We start from the raw sequence: 20756 nt of genomic DNA on the forward strand, positions 1-20756 counted from the left end.
TTGGTGAGGGCCCCTAGAATTGAGAGGGTCAGCCAGGGTTAGTCCCTATCGAGTGACCCCCCTCCCATTTGCCTCGTCATCCCCCATCCCTGACTCCCACACAGTGTGGATGTCTGATAAGCACTGTAAGATGACAGTTGTGGGAATTTATTGAACCAATGATTGTCTACTGCTTTCTGTGCTTTTATAAATCACGTTTGTACTTTACACCTTGTCGTCAGAATTACGAATGCGTATTCTGTCTGAAATGCATTTACACAGTTAATGCCATCCTTTATCTATCCTGTGTCTCTTGCAGCTGTGACCGAGGCACTCTTGGCCCCAGCGCAGATCCCAGGCAGCAGTGGAACGCGCAATCTCCATGACAACCTGTCAGACCTGCGAGCACAGGTAGCAGCCAATCAGAGAGGGATCCAGCTGGTGAATGAGTTGATCGATGTGTACGGGTTGGAGGTGGTCCAAGCTTACATGTTCCACATACAGGTAGGACTTCAGCAAAGCTGGCTGTTATACCCCGACCAGAGGCCACGGGCCCTGTAACCTCAGTTTGCACAGTCTCCCCGTGTCTGCATGGGTCTCACCCCTATAACCCGAAGATGTGCAGGGTAGGTAGATTAGCCACGCTAAATTGCCCCTTGGAGAAAAATAATTGGGTACTCTAAATTTAATGTTAAAAAAATCCAATTATCCTGATTTCCATTGCCTTCAACGTGATAGTGTTTCCTGATTTCCCCCCAAATGTAAGATTGGCTAAGGTTAAAGACACCTAAGCAGCAGGGGGTGTAAATATGGAAATCGGCGTGCTAAATACTTTATTTCAGTCTTCACAACCGAGGATCAGCAGTAAGGATCAAAAATGCAACGAACACAAAATATAAATCAAGGGGGTGGTATTCACAGAGAAAACAATCCAGACCATATTCTATTCTCTCTGCAATTATACAGCTTTAAATTTATTCATGGGTTAGTCTTAAGTGTAAGCTGTGGGTGTCGCTCATGGTCCACATGGGTTTCAACACTTGTCTCTGAGTCAGAAGGTTGTGGGTTCATGACCTGCACCAGAGACTTCCCCACACGATTTAAGCTGACATTCTAGTCCAGGGTTGCAGGATTGCTGCTGTGTCAGAGGGTCGTCCTGAAGGCGTGCAGCATTGTCTTTTTTTTTTAATTTAGAGTACCCAATTCATTTTTTTCCAATTAAGGGGCAATTTAGCGTGGCCAATCCACCTAACCTGCACATGTTTTGGGTTGTGGGGGTGAAACCCACGTAAACACGGGGAGAATGTTCAAACTCCACAGGGACAGTGACCCAGAGCCGGGATCGAACCTGGGACCTCGGCGCCGTGAGGCCGCAATGCTAACCCACTGCGCCACCGTACTGCATTGTCAGGTGCACTACAGTGTCCGGTGGAGCGGTTGTGAGGGGGGGAGGGTTGTCTGGCTAATCGAGTCTGCACCGACCCTCTGAAAGGGCACCCTACCTAGGCCCAGTCCCTCACACTATCCCTATAACCCCACCGAAACTACATATCTTTGGACACTAAGAGGCAATTTTAGCAAGGCCAATCCAACTAACCTGCATATCTTTGGACCGTGGGAGGAAACCAGAGCACCGGGAGGAAACCCATGCAGACACAGGGAGAAAGTGAAAACTCCACACATAAAGGCACCCAAGGCTGGAATTTAACCCGGGTCCCTGGAGCAGTGAGGTAGCCATGCATACCACTGTGCCACCTTGCCGGTGGGAGGGGTTGTCAGTACTGGGGCAGTGCTGTACTGTCAGTGGAGGGAATCGGTACTGAGGGAGTGCCGCTCTGTCAGAGGGTCAGTACTGAGGGATCGTTGCACTGTCAGAGGGTTAGTACTGAGGGAGCACAGCACTGTCAGAGGGTCAGTACTGAGGGAGTGCTGCACTGTCAGAGGGTCAGTACTGAGGGATCGTTGCACTGTCAGAGGGTTAGTACTGAGGGAGTGCTGCACTGTCAGAGGGTCAGTACTGAGGGTGTGCTGCACTATCAGAGGATCAGTATTGAGGGAGTGTCGCACTGTAAGGGGATCAGTACTGAGGGAGTGCTGCACTGTCAGAGGGTCAGTACTGAGGGAGTGCTGCACTGTCAGAGGGTCAGTACTGAGGGAGTGCTGCACTGTCAGACGAACTGACTTTTGGATGAGATGTTAAACCAAGGCTGCATCTGGCCTATCGGAAATAGATATTTTGAAGAGGAACAGGAGAATTCTTCCCCCTTTCCTGGTCAATATTTATCACTCAACTAGCTCCATAAACAGATTATCTAGTTATTGGTTGCATTACTGTTATTGGGGTCTTGCTGTGCGTAGATTGGCTACCGCATTTGCCTGTAATGTGTCATGGGAGTGTCCCTTTAAGAACTGTTTTTGTCTTACCACATTGCTTCAGTGATGTCATTGTGTGGGTGGAGCTGGGCTGTGGCTCTTGGAGTTGATTTTACTTTCACTTTGGTTTGGGGCTTGTTTGTGTCTCTGAGTTTTTGCTTTCGTTTTCACATTTGGCTGCTGTACTCAGAAAGAGAAATATTTTGGAGTGTCTCTACCTTCAGTTTAAAAGCTGTTTCCAGATTACTTGATAATTTAAAAGAAATAATTGCTGTCTGGGAGGAATTCAAACCTGCTGTTTTGGAAAGTAAACAAGAGCATCCACACCAGGTCTTGAGTGCTGTGTGCTGGATCATACCTTTTGAAAAGGGGGTACTGGTTTATGGGATCTTGTTGTTAAATTAGAACAGTTAAAGCGGGAAATGTATTTATAAATTTACATAGATTACTGTGGCTGTGTGGGGTATTTAGGTTTGTAGCAACATGGTGACGCAGTGGTTAGCACTACTGCCTCAGAGCACCGAGGTCCAAGCTTCGATTCCAGCTCTGGGTCACTGTCCGTTTGGAGTTTGCACTTTTTCCCCGTGTTTGCCTGGGTTTCGTCCCCACAACCCAAAGATGTGCGGGGTAGGTGGATTGGCCACGGTAAATTGCCCCTTATTGGAACAAATGAATTGGGTACTTTAACTTTTTTTAAAAATGTATGTAGCTGATAAAAATGTTTACTGTGTGTGTTTATAAAAATGTTAACTAAATTCATAGAATAAACTCTGTTTTTGATTAAAAGTGCTTATGGCCTCTTTATAAAAAAATCATTTTTATTAAACGTTTTCATAAAATATCAATAACAAAATGAGAAAGAAAAAAGAACCCAACAGGGTTAAGTACAAAACACAATCTAAAAAAAGCAAACCCCCAAACCCCTCCCCCCTGCAGAACATAAATAATTAATTAACATTAACACCTCGACTTAACACAACAGGTGTATACACCCCCTCAGACCCTCCAGTGTAAATAACATAAACAAAAAATAAAGTAACCTCCCCCCCCCCCCCCCCCCCTGAGCTGCTGCTGCCATTGACCAATGTCTATCGTTCTGCCAGAAAGTCTAAGAACGGTTGCCACCGCCTAAAGAACCCTTGTACCGACCCTCTCAAGGCGAATTTCACCCTCTCCAATTTAATGAACCCTGCCATATCGCTGATCCAGGATTCCACGCTTGGGGGCCTCGCATCTTTCCACTGAAGGAGAATCCTTCGCCGGGCTACCAGGGATGCAAAGGCCAGAATTCCAGCCTCTTTCGCCTCCTGCACTCCTGGCTCCTCTGCCACCCAAAATATTGCAAGCCCCCAGCCGGTCTGACCCTGGATCCTACCACCCTCGACACCATCCCCGCTACGCCCTTCCAAAATTCCTCCAGCGCTGGGCATGCCCAGAACATATGGGTGTGACTTGCTGGGCTCCCTGAGCACCGAACACGCCTGTCCTCACCCCCAAAGAACTGGCTCATCCTTGTCCCGGTCATGTGTGCCCTGTGCAGCACCTTAAACTGTATGAGGCTGAGCCTCGCGCGTGAAGAGGAAGAGTTCACCCTCCCCAAGGCATCTGCCCACGTCCCCTCTTCGATCTCCTCTCCCAACTCCTCCTCCCACTTACCTTTCAACTCCACCACCGAGGCCTCCTCCTCCTCCTGCATCACCTGGTAAGTTTCCGAGATCTTCCCCACTCCCACCCACTCCCCCGAGAGCACTCTGTCCTGTACTGTGTGTGGCAGTAGCCGCGGGAATTCCACCACCTGCCGTCTGGCAAACGCCCTTACCTGTAAGTACCTGAAGGTGTTCCCCGGGGGGAGCCCGTACTTCTCCTCCAGCTCACCCAGGCTCGCGAACTTCCCGTCCACAAACCGGTCGCCCAACTTTCGTATCCCTGCCCTGTGCCATCCCGAAAACCGTCCACCTGTTCTTCCTGGGGCGAACCGGTGGTTCCCCCGTAATGGGGTCCACGCCGAGGCCCCAACTTCCCCCCCTATGCCGCCTCCACTGCCCCCAAATTTTGAGGGCCGCCATCACCACTGGGCTCGTGGTATACCTCCTTGGAGGGTGCGGCGCCGTTGCCAGCGCCCCCAGACTCGTACCCACACAGGACGCCGTCTCCAGCCTCTTCCATGCAGCCCCCTCCCCCTCCATCACCCATTTGCGCACCATTGTCGCATTGGCGGCCCAGTAGTACCCACAGAGGTTGGGCAGCGCCAGCCCCCCCCATATCTCTACTCCACTCCAGGTACACCCTTCTCACCCTCGGAGTCCCTCGCGCCCACACAAACCCCATTATACTCCTGTTAACCCGCCTGAAAAAAGCCCTTGGGATAAACACGGGGAGGCACTGGAACAGGAACAAAAACCTTGGGAGCACCGTCATTTTGATTGACCCGCCAAGGACAGTGGCAACGCATCCCACCTCTTGAACTCCTCCTCCATTTGCTCTACCAGCCTTGTAAAGTTAAGCCTATGCAGGGCCCCCCAGCTCCTGGCCACCTGGACCCCCAAATATCTGAAGCTCCTCTCCGCCCTTTTGCTTATGGCCACTTTTGAATAACACCTGAAAGGCAGGACCTGGTGCTCACCGTAACCAAAATCTATAAACAACTGTAGGTTAGGTGAACTCCATAGTATACTTTGGAGTTTTCTAAACCCTGGCCCATAACAAATGCAATAGTGACTACACTTCATGAACGAACCTTGACTGTAAATGCTTTTCAAGATCCTGAGGTTGTGATAGGTGCCGTAGAAAATCAAGCATTTCCATTTTTTCTTTCAACGTTTGACATGTTGGACATCTGGCCACCTGACAGAATAATGCCGAAATCGCCGTGAAGGAGATGCTGAGGGAGTTTGCCCGCCGATGCCGCCGGCAGGTAGCTGGACTGCTGGAGGTCGAATCCGAGGACCACATGGATGACGGGACTCCAATCAGATTAAAAGTGAAAATCAACGAGGCAGAGGTGAGATATGTTTGACTTGTCAGCCCACCTGCTCTCCTCTCTGTGATCTCCTCTCGTGTCATCTCGGCGATCTCCTCTCGCGTCACAGGCCCTTGGCCTTGGTGCAATTATAGAATCAGCGATACAGAAGGAAACCATTAAACCCATTCTGCCTGTGCTGGCCCTTTTATAGGAGGTATCAATTATTCCTATTCCCCGCTCTTTCCCCAAAACCCTGCAATCCTTTTCCCCCTCAAGTATTTATCCAGTTCCTTTCTGAAAATTCCTACTGAATTTGCTTTTGCATTCATGGTCAGGACAATTCACTGGGTAAAAATCATTCTCTTCATTGACTGTTCATATGAAATCGGTGTCCTTCTGGCTCCTGACTCTCCTGTCACTGGACACTGTGTAAGTGAGTGGGCAAACACGTGGCAGGTGCAGTACAACATGGCTAAATGTGAAGTTATACACTTCGGTGTGAGAAACCGAAAGGAACAGTAAGTAAAGTTGCCAAAGACCCAGGTGACCTTAGGCTGCTTTCCCCTTTGATGGGGAGAGCTATGGTGATTTAAAAAAATATATATTTTATTGAACCATTTGTCATTTTCACAGTTTAACACATTAACATTTCTTAAAAAACGCATGGGGCGACACGGGTTAAAACAAAACTAACAAAACAATGTCCCCAGCTGCCCACGCCCTATTCCCGAATTACCCGTATACTGAGTCCCCTGTCCTTATCTAACCCTGCCATGCCTCCTATTTTCTTCCCCCCCCCTTCTCTCCAACCCCCCCCCCCTTACTGCTGACATTCAATTTTCTTTGAAGAAGTCGATGAAATCTCTGGGCGAACCCCTGAGTTGACCATCTCAAGGCAAACTTGATTTTTTTCCAGGCTGAGGAACCCTGCCATATCGCTGACCCACACTCCTGACTTCGGGGGCTCCGAGTCCCTCCATCCCAGCAAAATCCGTCTCCAGGCCACCAGGGAGGAGAAAGCCAGGACATCGGCCCCTCCCTGCCCCAGCCCCCGGATCTTCCAATACCCCAAATATTGCCAGTTCTGGACTCTTGAGTTACCCTCCCTTCCAGGACTTCTGACATAATGTCCGCAAATCCCTGCCAGAATCCCCTCAACTTCCGACATGCCCAGAACATATGCACATGGTTCGCCGGGCTACCCCCACACCGCCCACATCTATCCTCCACCTCCTCGAAGAACCTGCTCATCCGGGCTACCATCATGTGGGCCCTGTGGACCACTTTGAACTGGATCAGGCTAGGTCTGGCACAGGACGAAGATGAATTGACTCCCTTCAAAGCTTTTTCCCACTTTTCCATTTCCAGCTCTCTTCCTAGCTCCTCTTCCCACTTCCGCTTCACCTCTCTGATCGGGGCCCCCTCCCACTTCAACTCCTTGTATATCTCCGAAATCCTCCCCTCTCCAGTTTTTGACGTCACCTTATCCTATAGTCCCCTCAGGAGGAAGCGAGGGAAGCTTGGAACCTGCCTCCGGACAAAGTCCTGGACCTGAAGATATCGAAACCCATTCCCGCCCGGTAGCTCAAACTCCTCCTCTAGTGCCTTCAAGGTCGGAAAGCCCTCTTGGATAAATAAATCCCCAAATCTCTCGATCCCTGCCAGCTGCCACCTCCTGAAGCCACCATCCAGCCTCCCCGGGACAAACCGGTGATTGTTACAAATCGGAGACCACACTGACGCCCCCTCCAATCCTATGTGCTGCCTCCATTGCCCCCACACCCTTAGGGCTGCCACCACCACAGGGCTTGTAGAGTACCGAGCTGGCGAAAACAGCAGGAGCGCCATTAGTAAAGCCTCCAAACTCGTACCCTTGCAAGATGCCGCTTCCACTCACTCCCAGGCCGACCCCTCCCCCACTACCCACTTCCTGATCACCGATATGTTGACCGCCCAGTAATAATGAATAAAGCTCGGGAGGGCCAGGCCCCCCTCTCCGCGACCCTGCTCCAGGAGGGCCCTCTATACTCTCTCGGGCTTTTCCCCGCCCACACACAACCTGTAATCGCCACATTTATTTTTCTTAAAAAAAGCCTTTGGGACAAAAATCGGAAGGCATTGAAAAAAGAAAAGTAGTCTTGGGAGCACGGTAGCATTGTGGATAGCACAATTGCTTCACAGCTCCAGGGTCCCAGGTTCGATTCTGGCTTTGGTCACTGCCTGTGCGGAGTCTGCACATCCTCCCCGTGTATGCGTGGGTTTCCTCCGGGTGCTCCGGTTTCCTACCACAGTCCAAAGATGTGCAGGTTAGGTGGATTGGCCATGATAAATTGCCCTTAGTGTCCAAAATTGCCCTTAGTGTTGGGTGGGGTTACTGGGTTATGGGGATAGGGTGGAAGTGTTGACCTTGGGTAGGGTGCTCTTTCCAAGAGCTGGTGCAGACTCGATGGGCCGAATGGCCTCCTTCTCCACTGTAAATTCCATGATAATTCTATCATCTATGACTGTCATCTTCACCGTCTGGACCCTTCCCACTAGCGTCAGCGGGAGGATGTCCCATCTGTGGAAATCCCTTTTCATTTGGTCGACCGCTTTGCCCAGATTTAACTTGTGGAGCTGCCCCGACTCTTTAGCCATTTGAATCCCTAAATATCTGAAACTCCCCGCCACCACTTTAAAAGGTAACTCCCTCAGTCTCCTTTCCTGTCCCCATGCCTGGATCACCCACTATTCCCCGCCACGTACTCGATGCAAGGGGTTCCGACTCATATAAACGACTATAGAATTCACGGAACACGTCATTAACCGCCCCCGGGTCCCTCACATCCTTAATTTTCCCTACCTCTCTCACCGTCTCCTGCTTCTTCAGCTGATGTGCCAACACCCTGCTAGCTTTCTCTCCATATTCATACACTGCCCCTTTTACCCTCCTCAGCTGTCCCTCCGCCTTGCCTGTGGAAAGGAGCCCAAAATCCATTTGAAGTCCCCGATGCTCCTTCAGGAGCTCCTCATTCGGACACTCCGCATATCTTCTATCCACATGCAAGATTTCTCCTACTAGCCTGTCGAACTCCGCCCGTTCAGCTCTCTCCCTATGGGCCCGAATCAAAATATATTCCCCTCTGATGACCACTTTCAATGCCTCCCACAACCACCCCAGCCGCCGTTTCTCCCGAGTGGTTGGTTTTTATAAACCCCCGGAATGGCCTCCCTCCCTCGCTCACATATGCATCTAGCCTCCACTGTGGGGACTGAGAATTTCTTGTGTTCACCTGTAAGTCTAGCCAATGTGGCGCATGGTCCGATACTATGATTGCTGAATACTCTGTGTCCACCATCCTCGCTAACAATGTTTTGTCCAATATTAAAAAATCGATCCTGGAGTACACCTTGTGCACACGAGAGTAGACTGAATATTCCTTGCCCCTTGGCTTCTCAAATCTCCACGGATCAACACCTCCCATGTGCTCCGTGAACCCCTGCAGCTCTTTCGCCATTGCCGATACTTTCCCCGACCTAGAACTCGACCGGTCCATCCTAGGATCCAAGACCGTGTTAAAATCACCCACCGTAACCAACCGGTGCGAGTCGAGGACCGGGATTTTTCCCAGCTACTTCCTAACAAACGCGACAAACAATGAAATGTACAGCACAGGAACAGTCCCTTCGGCCCTCCAAGCCCGTGCCGACCATGCTGCCCGACTAAACTACAATCTTCTACACTTCCTGGGTCCGTATCCCTCTATTCCCATCCTATTCATGTATTTGTCAAGATGACCCTTAAATGACACTATCGTCCCTGCTTCCACCACCACCTCCGGTAGCGAGTTCCAGGCACCCACTACCCTCTGCGTAAAAAACTTACCTTGTACATCTACTCTAAACCTTGCCCCTCTCACCTTAAACCTATGCCCCCTAGTAATTGACCCCTCTACCCTGGAGAAAAGCCTCTGACTATCCACTCTGTCTATGCCCTTCATAATTTTGTATACCTCTATCAGGTCTCCCCTCAACCTCCTTCGTTCCAGTGAGAACAAACCGAGTTTATTCAACCGCTCCTCATAGCTAATGCCCTCCATACCAGGCAACATTCTGGTAAATCTCTTCTGCACCCTCTCTAAAGCCTCCACATCCTTCTGGTAGTGTGGCGACCAGAATTGAACACTATACTCCAAGTGTGGCCTAACTAAGGTTCTATACAGCTGCAACATGACTTGCCAATTCTTATACTCAATGCCCCGGCCAATGAAGGCAAGCATGCCGTATGCCTTCTTGACTACCTTCTCCACCTGTGTTGCCCCTTTCAGTGACCTGTGGACCTGTACTCCTAGATCTCTTTGACTTTCAATACTCTTGAGGGTTCTACCATTCACCGTATATTCCCTACCTGCATTAGACCTTCCAAAATGCATTACCTCCCATTTGTCCGGATTAAACTCCATCTGCCATCTCTCCGCCCAAGTCTCCAAACAATCTAAATCCTGCTGTATCCTCCGACAGTCCTCATCGCTATCCGCAATTCCACCAACCTTTGTGTCGTCTGCAAACTTACTAATCAGACCAGTTACATTTTCCTCCAAATCATTTATATATACTACAAAGAGCAAAGGCCCCAGCACTGATCCCTGTGGAACACCACTGGTCACAGCCCTCCAATTAGAAAAGCATCCTTCCATTGCTACTCTCTGCCTTCTATGGCCTAGCCAGTTCTGTATCCACCTTGCCAGCTCACCCCTGATCCCGTGTGACTTCACCTTTTGTACTAGTCTACCACGAGGGACCTTGTCAAAGGCCTTACTGAAGTCCATATAGACAACATCCACTGCCCGACCTGCATCAATCATCTTAGTGACCTCCTCGAAAAACTCTTATCAAGTTAGTGAGACACGACCGCCCCTTCACAAAACCGTGCTGCCTCTCACTAATATGTCCATTTGCTTCCAAATGGGAGTAGATCCTGTCTCTCAGAATTCTCTCCAGTAATTTCCCTACCACTGAAGTAAGGCTCACCGGCCTGTAATTCCCGGGATTATCCTTGCTACCCTTCTTAAACAGAGGAACACATTGGCTATTCTCCAGTCCTCCGGGACATCCCCTGAAGACAGCGAGGATCCAAAGATTTCCGTCAAGGCCTCAGCAATTTCCTCTCCAGCCTCCTTCAGTATTCTGGGGTAGATCCCATCAGGCCCTGGGGACTTATCTACCTTAATATCTTTTAAGACACCCAACACCTCTTCTTTTTGGATCTCAATGTGACCCAGGCTATCTACACACCCTTCTCCAGACTCAACATCTACCAATTCCTTCTCTTTGGTGAATACTGATGCAAAGTATTCATTTAGTACCTCGCCCATTTCCTCTGGCTCCACACATATATTACCTTGCCTATCCTTCAGTGGGCCAACCCTTTCCCTGGCTACCCTTTTGCTTTTTATGTACGTGTAATAAGCCTTGGGATTTTCCTTAACCCTATTTGCCAATGACTTTTCGTGACCCCTTCTAGCCCTCCTGACTCCTTGCTTAAGTTCCTTCCTACTTTCCTTATATTCCACGCAGGCTTCGTCTGTTCCCAGCCTTTTAGCCCTGATAAATGTCTCCTTTTTCTTTTTGACGAGGCCTACAATATCTCTCGTCATCCAAGGTTCCCGAAAATTGCCGTATTTATCCTTCTTCCTCACAGGAACATGCCGGTCCTGAATTCCTTTCAACTGCCACTTGAAAGCCTCCCACATGTCAGATGTTGATTTACCCTCAAACATCCGCCCCCAATCTATGTTCTTCAGTTCCCGCCTAATATTGTTATAATTAGCCTTCCCCCAATTTAGCACATTCATCCTAGGACCACTCTTATCCTTGTCCACCAGTACTTTAAAACTTACTGAATTGTGGTCACTGTTACCAAAATGCTCCCCTACTGAAACATCTACCACCTGGCCGGGCTCATTCCCCAATACCAGGTCCAGTACCGCCCCTTCCCTAGTTGGACTGTCTACATATTGTTTTAAGAAGCCCTCCTGGATGCTCCTTACAAACTCCGCCCCGTCTAAGCCCCTGGCACTAAGTGAGTCCCAGTCAATATTGGGGAAGTTGAAGTCTCCCATCACCACAACCCTGTTGTTTTTACTCTTTTCCAAAATCTGTCTACCTATCTGCTCCTCTATCTCCCGCTGGCTGTTGGGAGGCCTGTAGTAAACCCCCCCGACGTCAACCCAGTTTGGGGCATATATACTGCCGTTCCCTCCAGTTTCCCGCTCACCGTAATAAATCTGCCTCCCGGGTCTGTCTCCATTTTCCCCACCTCAAACGCCACCCTTTTGTTAATCAGGATGGTCACCCCCCCTTGCTTTAAAGTCCAATCCTGAATGGAACACCTGTCCGACCCATCCCTTTTTCAGTCTAAATTGATCCCCCAGCTTCAAGTGTGTCTCCTGTAACATGGCCACGTCCACCTTTAACTGTCTCAAGCGTGCGAACACACTAGCCCTCTTGACCAGCCCATTCAGGCCACAAACATTCTACATAACCAGTCTGGTCTGGGGCGGGGCTCTTGCCCCCTCCGCCCCTTTCGATCAGCCATGACCTTTCCTAGGCCAACCCTTAGCCCATGGCTCGCACCTCCCCAGATCCGCCCCTCGGCAGCAACCGCCATCTAGTCTCCATTTCCAACCTCCTGGAAGCCCCCTAATCGTCAGCAGTACCCCCCCCCCCCCCCCCCACCCCCCGCCCCCCCAACCTCGTCACTTTTCAGCTCACCCTCCACTTCGCTTCGGTGAGCCAGCCTTACCAGATAGCCTAGCAGCTCCACCCCTGATGCCTAAAGGTCTACCAGCTGTTGGATCTTTACCAACTCTTAACATACGTTTTCAAAACAATAGCACCAAGCACAGAAAGCAAATCCACCCTCCACTCCAACGGCCTGCTCAACGGCCCACTCCTCCCCCTTTACAACATCTTCTCAATCCCATCACCTTCAAACAGAGCCCCAAATAATGGAAGTGTAAACAAACAGGATAAATGGAGAGACAGAAAAAATTAAACAGATGTCTTTCCCTCCTGGAACATCTCAATTTGAGGACTTTTCTTCACCCCCCTCCATTTTTCCCCCCCTTTTTTTCATTTTTACAAACAAAAATAAAGGAAGAAACTGTACCTCCGTAAATACACTGAAATGTCAAAGTTCGATAACTCAGAGAAATCCTTCTCTTCCCAGTCATCGCAACTCAACTTACAGTGCACCACAGAACTTTTTGATTTAAATCGCTACCGACCAGTTTTCTCTTTTTATTAAATCCTTATGGGTCCCCCAGGTTGTTGTCTTTCATAAAGCCCGCCACTTCTTCCGGAGAGCCAAAATATAGTTCCCGTTCCTCGTAGGTTACAGACAGGCCAGGTAGAGCAGTCCAAATTTTATTCCCTTCGCATACAGGAACGCTTTAACTTTATTAAAACTCGCCCTCCTCTTAGCAAGTTCTGCTCCCAAGTCCTGGTAAACCCGAATCTCGGCTTCTTCCCATACGAACCGTTTTGTCTCCCTAGCCCATCTCATGATGCGTTCCTTGTCCAGGAATCGGTGCAGCCTCACCGCCAACGCCTCGGGCTCATGACCCTGGACCTTGCACATAAGTGCCCTGTGGACCCAGTCCGCCTCCAACAGCCTGTCGAATGCCTCTGCCCCCATCATTTTCTCAAACATCTTCACAACGTACGCACCGGCATCCAATCCTTCCTTTCCCTCTGGGAGACCGACGATCCGAACGTTCTGCCTGCGGGAACGATTCTCCAGGTCTTCCACCTTTTCCAGCAGCCGCTTTTGCCAATCCTGTAAAATGCCAATTTGTAGTGCCATCCCAGTGGACTGCTGCCCTTGTTCCGTCGCCTACTCCTGTAGCTTTTGGATCGACTGTCCCTGGGCCGTCACTGTCACCTCCATCTGGTCAACAGCCTCCTTAATCGAGGCTACCACCTTGATCAGGTTCTCTGCACGCTCCTTATGGTGCCGGGCGAACTTCTCATCCAACTGATCCATCGACCATTGAGCCTACGGGGCCGGACATCGCTTCTCTGCCATTGCAGCCTCCAAGCTCAGCTCCTCACTTCCAACCAACTTTTGATTCCTTCTTTTGCGATAATTTTTCGAGTGTAATTCCATAGGATAGGGGTCGCTTTCTCCTCCTCCTCACTTTTATCCGCTTATGTTAGAAAACAATTTCCACGAAAATCCAGCTTAAAAGCCATCAAAAATCCACCAAGAGCGGGAGCTGCTAAATGTGCGACTGTTCACAGCATAGTTGCCATCGGAAGTCGTGACTGGTGGTGATTTAACCCGAGGGTCACCACACCACAGACGAGGGGTGAGGTTGAGAAGGCGGGGCCTTCATGAATAACCTCAGCCGGTACGGGGATTGAACCCACGCTGCTGGCCTCGCTCCGCATCACCAACCAGCCAACTGGGCTCAGGAAGAGTATTTTTTAAATGAAAAGTGTGGATGTACAAAGAGATCTGGGTGTCCTTGTACACCAGTCGTTGAAAATGGAGAGGGAGGTGCAGCGAACAATTGGCAAGGCAAATGGTAAGTTGGCCTTGATTGCAAGAGGATTTGAGTTCAGAAGTAGGGATGTCTTACTGCAGTTACAATAATAATCTTTATAATAATCTTTATTAGTGTCACAAGTAGGCTTACATTAACACTGCAATGAAGTTATTGTGAAAATCTCCTCGTCACCACATTCCGGCGCCTGTTCGGGTACACGGAGAATTCGGAATGTCCAATTCACCTAACAGCACGTCTTTTGGGACTTGTGGGAGGAAACCCGGAGCACCCGGAGGAAACCCACACAGACACTGGCAGAACGTGCAAACTCCACACAGACCGTGACCCAAGCCGGGAATTGAACCTGGGTCCCTGGCACTGTGAGGCAACAGTGCTAACCACTGTGCTGTCGTGCCTATACAGGGCCTTGGTGAGACCACACTTGGGAGTATTGCATGCAGGTTTGGCCTTCCCACCTAAGAAAGGATATAATTGTCATAGACGGAGTGCAGTGGAATTCGGAGATTCACCAGGCTGATACCGGAGTTGACAGGGCTGTTCTATCAGGAAAGATTGCTTTGACTGGACCTGTATTCACTAGAGTTCAGAGGATGAGAGGAGATCTATTGAAACATTAAAAATTCTAACCAGGTAGGGCTGGACGAACCAGATGCAGGGAGGATGTTTTCCCTGTTTGGGGAATCAAGAACCAGGGGACACAGCCTTGGGAAGAGTGAGTAAGCCGGGTGGGAGGGATCTTTGATTATGCAGCCCACTTTCCCCAGGCGGCGGAAGGTGTAGATGGAGTCAATGGATGGGAGGCAGGTTCGTGTGATGGACTGGGCGGTGTTCACGACTCTCTGAAGTTTCTTGCGGTTCTGAGCCGAGCAGTTGCCATACCAGGCTGTGATGCAGCCCGATAGGATGCTTTCTATGGTGCATCTGTAAAAGTTGGTAAGGGTTAACGTGGACATGCCGAACTTCCTTGGGTTCCTGAGGAGGTATAGGCGCTGTTGTGCTTTCTTGGTGGTAGCGTCGACGTGGGTGGACCAGGACAGATTTCTGGAGATGTGCACCCCTAGGAATTTGAAACTGCTAACCATCTCCACCTCAGCCCCGTTGATGCTGACAGGGGTGTGTACAGTACTTTGCTTCCTGAAGTCAATGACCAGCTCTTTAGTTTTGCTGGCATTGAGGGAGAGATTGTTGTCGCTACACCACTCCACTAGGTTCTCTATCTCCCGCCTGTATTCTGACTCGTCGTTATTCGAGATCCAGCCCACTATGGTCGTATCGTCAGCAAACTTGTAGATGGAGTTGGGACCGTGAACACCGCCCAGTCCATCACACAAACCTGCCTCCCATCCATTGACTCCATCTACACCTCCCGCTGCCTGGGGAAAGCGGGCAGTATAATCATAGATCCCTCCCACCCGGCTTACTCACTCTTCCAACTTCTTCCATCGGGCAGGAGATACAGAAGTCTGAGAACACGCACGAACAGACTCAAAAACAGCTTCTTCCCCACTGTCACCAGACTCCTAAATTACCCTCTTATGGACTGATTTCATTAACACTACACTCTGTATGCTTCATCTGATGCCAGTGCTTATGTAGTTACATTGTATATGTTGTGTTGTCCTATTATGTATTTTCTTTTATTCCCTTTTCTTCTCATGTACTTAATGATCTGTTGAGCTGCTCGCAGAAAAATACTTTTCACTGTACCTCGGTACATGTGACAATAAACAAATCCAATCCAATCCAAGTTTTGCCACGCAGTCGTGTGTGTACAGGGAGTAGAGTAGGGGGCTAAGTACGCAGCCTTGCAGGGCCCCGGTGTTGAGGACTATAGTGGAGGAGGTGTTGTTGTTCATTCTTACTGATTGTGGTCTGTTGGTCAGAAAATCGAGGATCCAGTTGCAGAGTGGGGAGCCAAGTTCTAGGTTTTGGAGTTTTGGAGGGTAGTGGGAGCTCTAGGTTTTGGAGGGTAGTGGATGCCTGGAACTCTCTACCGGAGGAGGTGGTGGAAGCGGGGACGATAGTGACATTTAAGGGGCATCTTGACAAATACATAAATAGGATGGGAATAGAGGGATACGGACCCAGGAAGTGTAGAAGATTGTAGTTTAGTCGGGCAGCATGGTCGGCACGGGCTTGGAGGGCCGAAGGGCCTGTTCCTGTGCTGTACATTTCTTTGTTCTTCGATATGAGCTTGGCTGGGATTATGGTGTTGAAGGTGGAGCTGTAGTCAATAAATAAGAGTCTGATGTAGCAGTCCTTGTTTTCGAGATGCTCTAGGGATGAGTGTAGGGCCAGGGAAATGGTGTCTGATGTGGACCGGTTGCAGCGGTATGCGAATTGCAGTGGATCTAGGCGTTCTGGGAATATGGAGGTGATGCGCTTCATGATCAACCACTCGAAGCACTTCATTACGATTGAAGTCAGGGCCACTAGACGGTAGTCATTCAGGCACGTTGCCTGGTTCTTCTTTGGTATCGGTATGATGGTGGTCTTCTTGAAGCAGGTGGGGACCTCGGAGTGGAGTAGGGACAGGTTACAGAAAGGATTGGAGAATAGCTAATGTGGTAGGCTTTGGAGAGAGTTCAGAGGAGGTTTACCAGGATGGTGCCTGGTCTGGAGGGTGTTAGCTATGCGGAGAGACTGAATAGACTCGGACTGTTTTCATTAGAAAGACGGAGGTTGAGGGGTGACCTGATAGAGGTCTACAAGATTCTGAGGGGCATGGATAGAGTGGATGGGCAGGCACTCTTTCTCAGCGTGGAGGGGTCAGTCACCAGGGGACATAGGTTTAAGGTCCGTGGGGCAAAGTTTATAGAAGATGTGCGAGGGAGGTTTTTTACGCAGAGGATGGTGAGTGCCTGGAACGCGTTGCCAGGAGATTGTGCAAGCAGATACATTAATGGTGTTCAAAAGGCATCTTGATGGATAGGTTGGGGAGAGAGGGATACGGCACAAGGAAGTGCTGAGGGTTTTGGCCAAGGTTGGTATCATGACTGGTACAGGCTTGGAGGGCCGAAGGGCCTGTTCCTGTGCTGTATTGTTCTTTGTTCACACAGTCACACTCGCTCCACACACAGTCAAACTCAATTTCACACTTGCTGACACAGTCACACACACAGTCACACTCACTCACACACAGTCAAACTCAATTTCACACTTGCTGACACAGTCACACTCACTCACACACAGTCACACTCACACACGCAGTCACACTCACTCACGGTCACACTCACTCACGGTCACACTCACTCACATGGTCACACTCACTCACACACAGTCACACTCACACACAGTCACACTCACACACAGTCACACTCATTCAAACGCACAGCCACACTCGCAGTCACAAACACACGCACGCAGTCACACTCTCACGCATGCAGTCACACTCACACGCAGTCACACTCACCCGTGCATGCAGTCACACTCACCCGTGCATGCAGTCACACTCACCCGTGCACGCAGTCACACTCAATGTGCCTGCAGTCACACTCACTCGTGCCCGCAGTCACACTCACTCGTGCCCGCAGTCACACTCACCCGTGCCCGCAGTCACACTCACCCGTGCCCGCAGTCACACTCACCCGTGCCCGCAGTCACACTCACCCGTGCCCGCAGTCACACTCACTCGTGCCCGCAGTCACACTCACTCGTGCCCGCAGTCACACTCACTCGTGCCCGCAGTCACACTCACTCGTGCCCGCAGTCACACTCACTCGTGCCCGCAGTCTCACACACTCGCGCCCGCAGTCTCACACGCTCGCGCACGCAGTCACACACGCTCGCGCACGCAGTCACACTCGCTCGCGCACGCAGTCACACTCGCTCGCGCACGCAGTCACACTCGCTCGCGCACGCAGTCACACTCGCTCGCGCACGCAGTCACACTCGCTCGCGCACGCAGTCACACTCGCTCGCGCACGCAGTCACACTCGCTCGCAGTCACACACATGCACGCAGTCACACTCACACACGCAGTCACACTCACTCACACACGCACGCAGTCACACTCACGCACGCAGTCATACTCACGCACGCAGTCACACTCACGCAGTCACAGTCACACTCACGCAGTCACAGTCACACTCGCAGTCACAGTCACACTCACTGACACACACTCTCAATTTCACACTCACTCACACACATGCTTACACAGTTGCAGTTACTCATACAGATGGGTGGCACGGTAACACAGTGGTCAGCACTGTTGTTTCACAGCGCTAGGGTCCCAGGTTCGAGTCCCGGCTTGGGTCACTCTCTGTGCGGAGTCTGTACGTTAGAACATAGAACATAGAACAATACAGCGCAGTACAGGCCCTTCGGCCCACGATGTTGCACCGAAACAAAAGCCATCTAACCTACACTATGCCATTATCATCCATATGTTTATCCAATAAACTTTTAAATGCCCTCAATGTTGGCGAGTTCACTACTGTAGCAGGTAGGGCATTCCACGGCATCACTACTCTTTGCGTAAAGAACCTACCTCTGACCTCTGTCCTATATCTATTACCCCTCAGTTTAAAGTTATGTCCCCTCGTGCCAGCCATTTCCATCCGCGGGAGAAGGCTCTCACTGTCCACCCTATCCAACCTCCTGATCATTTGTATGCCTCTATTAAGTCTCCTCTTGACCTTCTTCTCTCCAACGAAAACAACCTCAAGTCCATCAGCCTTTCCTCATAAGATTTTCCCTCCATACCAGGCAACATCCTGGTAAATCTCCTCTGCACCCGCTCCAAAGCCTCCACGTCCTTCCTATAATGCGGTGACCAGAACTGTACGCAATACTCCAAATGCGGCCGTACCAGAGTTCTGTACAGCTGCAACATGACCTCCCGACTCCGGAACTCAATCCCTCTACCAATAAAGGCCAACACTCCATAGGCCTTCTTCACAACCCTATCAACCTGGGTGGCAACTTTCAGGGATCTCTGTACATGGACACCTAGATCCCTCTGCTCATCCACACTTTCAAGAACTTTACCATTAGCCAAATATTCCGCATTCCTGTTATTCCTTCCAAAGTGAATCACCTCACACTTCTCTACATTAAACTCCATTTGCCACCTCTCAGCCCAGCTCTGCAGCTTATCTATATCCCTCTGTAACCTGCTACATCCTTCCACACTATCGACAACACCACCGACTTTAGTATCGTCTGCAAATTTACTCACCCACCCTTCTGCGCCTTCCTCTAGGTCATTGATAAAAATGACAAACAGCAACGGCCCCAGAACAGATCCTTGTGGTACTCCACTTGTGACTGTACTCCATTCTGAACATTTCCCATCAACCACCACCCTCTGTCTTCTGTCAGCTAGCCAATTTCTGATCCACATCTCTAAATCACCCTCAATCCCCAGCCTCCGTATTTTTTTGCAATAGCCTACCGTGGGGAACCTTATCAAACGCTTTGCTGAAATCCATATACACCACATCAACTGCTCTACCCTCGTCTACCTGTTCAGTCACCTTCTCAAAGAACTCAATAAGGTTTGTGAGGCATGACCTACCCTTCACAAAGCCATGCTGACTATCCCTGATCATATTATTCCTATCTAGATGATTATAAATCTTGTCTCTTATAATCCCCTCCAAGACTTTACCCACTACAGACGTGAGGCTCACCGGTCTATAGTTGCCGGGGTTGTCTCTGCTCCCCTTTTTGAACAAAGGGACCACATTTGCTGTCCTCCAGTCCTCTGGCACTATTCCTGTAGCCAATGATGACATAAAAATCAAAGCCAAAGGTCCAGCAATCTCTTCCCTGGCCTCCCAGAGAATCCTAGGATAAATCCCATCAGGTCCCGGGGACTTATCTATTTGCAGCCTGTCCAGAATTGCCAACACCTCTTCCCTACGTACCTCAATGCCATCTATTCTATTAGCCTGGGGCTCAGCATTCTCCTCCACAACATTATCTTTTTCCTGAGTGAATACTGACGAAAAATATTCATTTAGTATCTCGCCTATCTCTTCAGACTCCACACACAATTTCCCATCCCTGTCCTTGACTGGTCCTACTCTTTCCCTAGTCATTCGCTTATTCCTGACATACCTATAGAAAGCTTTTGGGTTTTCCTTGATCCTTCCTGCCAAATACTTCTCATGTCCCCTCCTTGCTCGTCTTGGCTCTCTCTTTAGATCCTGCCTCGCTACCTTGTAACTATCCATCGCCCCAACTGAAACTTCACACCTCATCCTCACATAGGCCTCCTTCTTCCTCTTAACAAGAGATTCCACTTCCTTGGTAAACCACGGTTCCCTCGCTCGACGCGTTCTCCCAGTATCTGCGTGGGTTTCCTCCGGGTGCTCCGGTTTCCTCCCGCAAGTCCCGAAAGACGTGCTGTTAGGTAATTTAGACATTCTGAATTCTCCCTCGATGTACCCGAACAGATGCCGGAATGTGGCAACTAGGGGCTTTTCACAGCAACTTCATTGCAGTGTTAATTCAATGTAAGCCTACTTGTGACAATAAAGATTATGATTATTTTTACTAACTCCCACCCCGTGCTCCTAAACACACACTTTGCTCACACACAGTAACATACAGGCACACTGTGTTCACATACTCACACTCATTGACACAGTGCTCATACATGGACATACAAACACTGCTCACTACCACAGACACACTGCACCCATACACTTACTCATTGTCATTCAATCACTCACTTCAGTCTCACTATCTAACACTCACACTGCACACCACAAAATGTGACTTCTTCAAAACTCATATCTCTTTAACTTTGTTGGGGGGAGATGGTGTCATATGGGCGGCAGAGGGGTGAGGGGGAGAGGTGTAGTGATGATATCACTGGACGAGTGAGCCAGGGGCTGTTTAGCACAGGGCTAAATCGCTGGCTTTGAAAGCAGACCAAGGCA

General features: G+C 49.9%; 1 protein-coding gene across 1 annotated transcript in view; it reads left to right on the forward strand.

Annotated features, from left to right (window-relative positions):
• oplah (5-oxoprolinase, ATP-hydrolysing) overlaps positions 1–20756 on the forward strand; it is a 167870-nt gene that overhangs the window by 101267 nt on the left and 45847 nt on the right. Inside the window, exons 20-21 of the mRNA XM_072510166.1 lie at positions 299–483; positions 5204–5353. Of these exons, the coding sequence (XP_072366267.1) occupies positions 299–483; positions 5204–5353 (335 nt within the window). The remainder of the gene's footprint in view (positions 1–298; positions 484–5203; positions 5354–20756) is intronic.

Source organism: Scyliorhinus torazame, chromosome 6 (assembly GCF_047496885.1).
Source record: "Scyliorhinus torazame isolate Kashiwa2021f chromosome 6, sScyTor2.1, whole genome shotgun sequence".
NCBI lineage: Eukaryota > Metazoa > Chordata > Chondrichthyes > Carcharhiniformes > Scyliorhinidae > Scyliorhinus > Scyliorhinus torazame.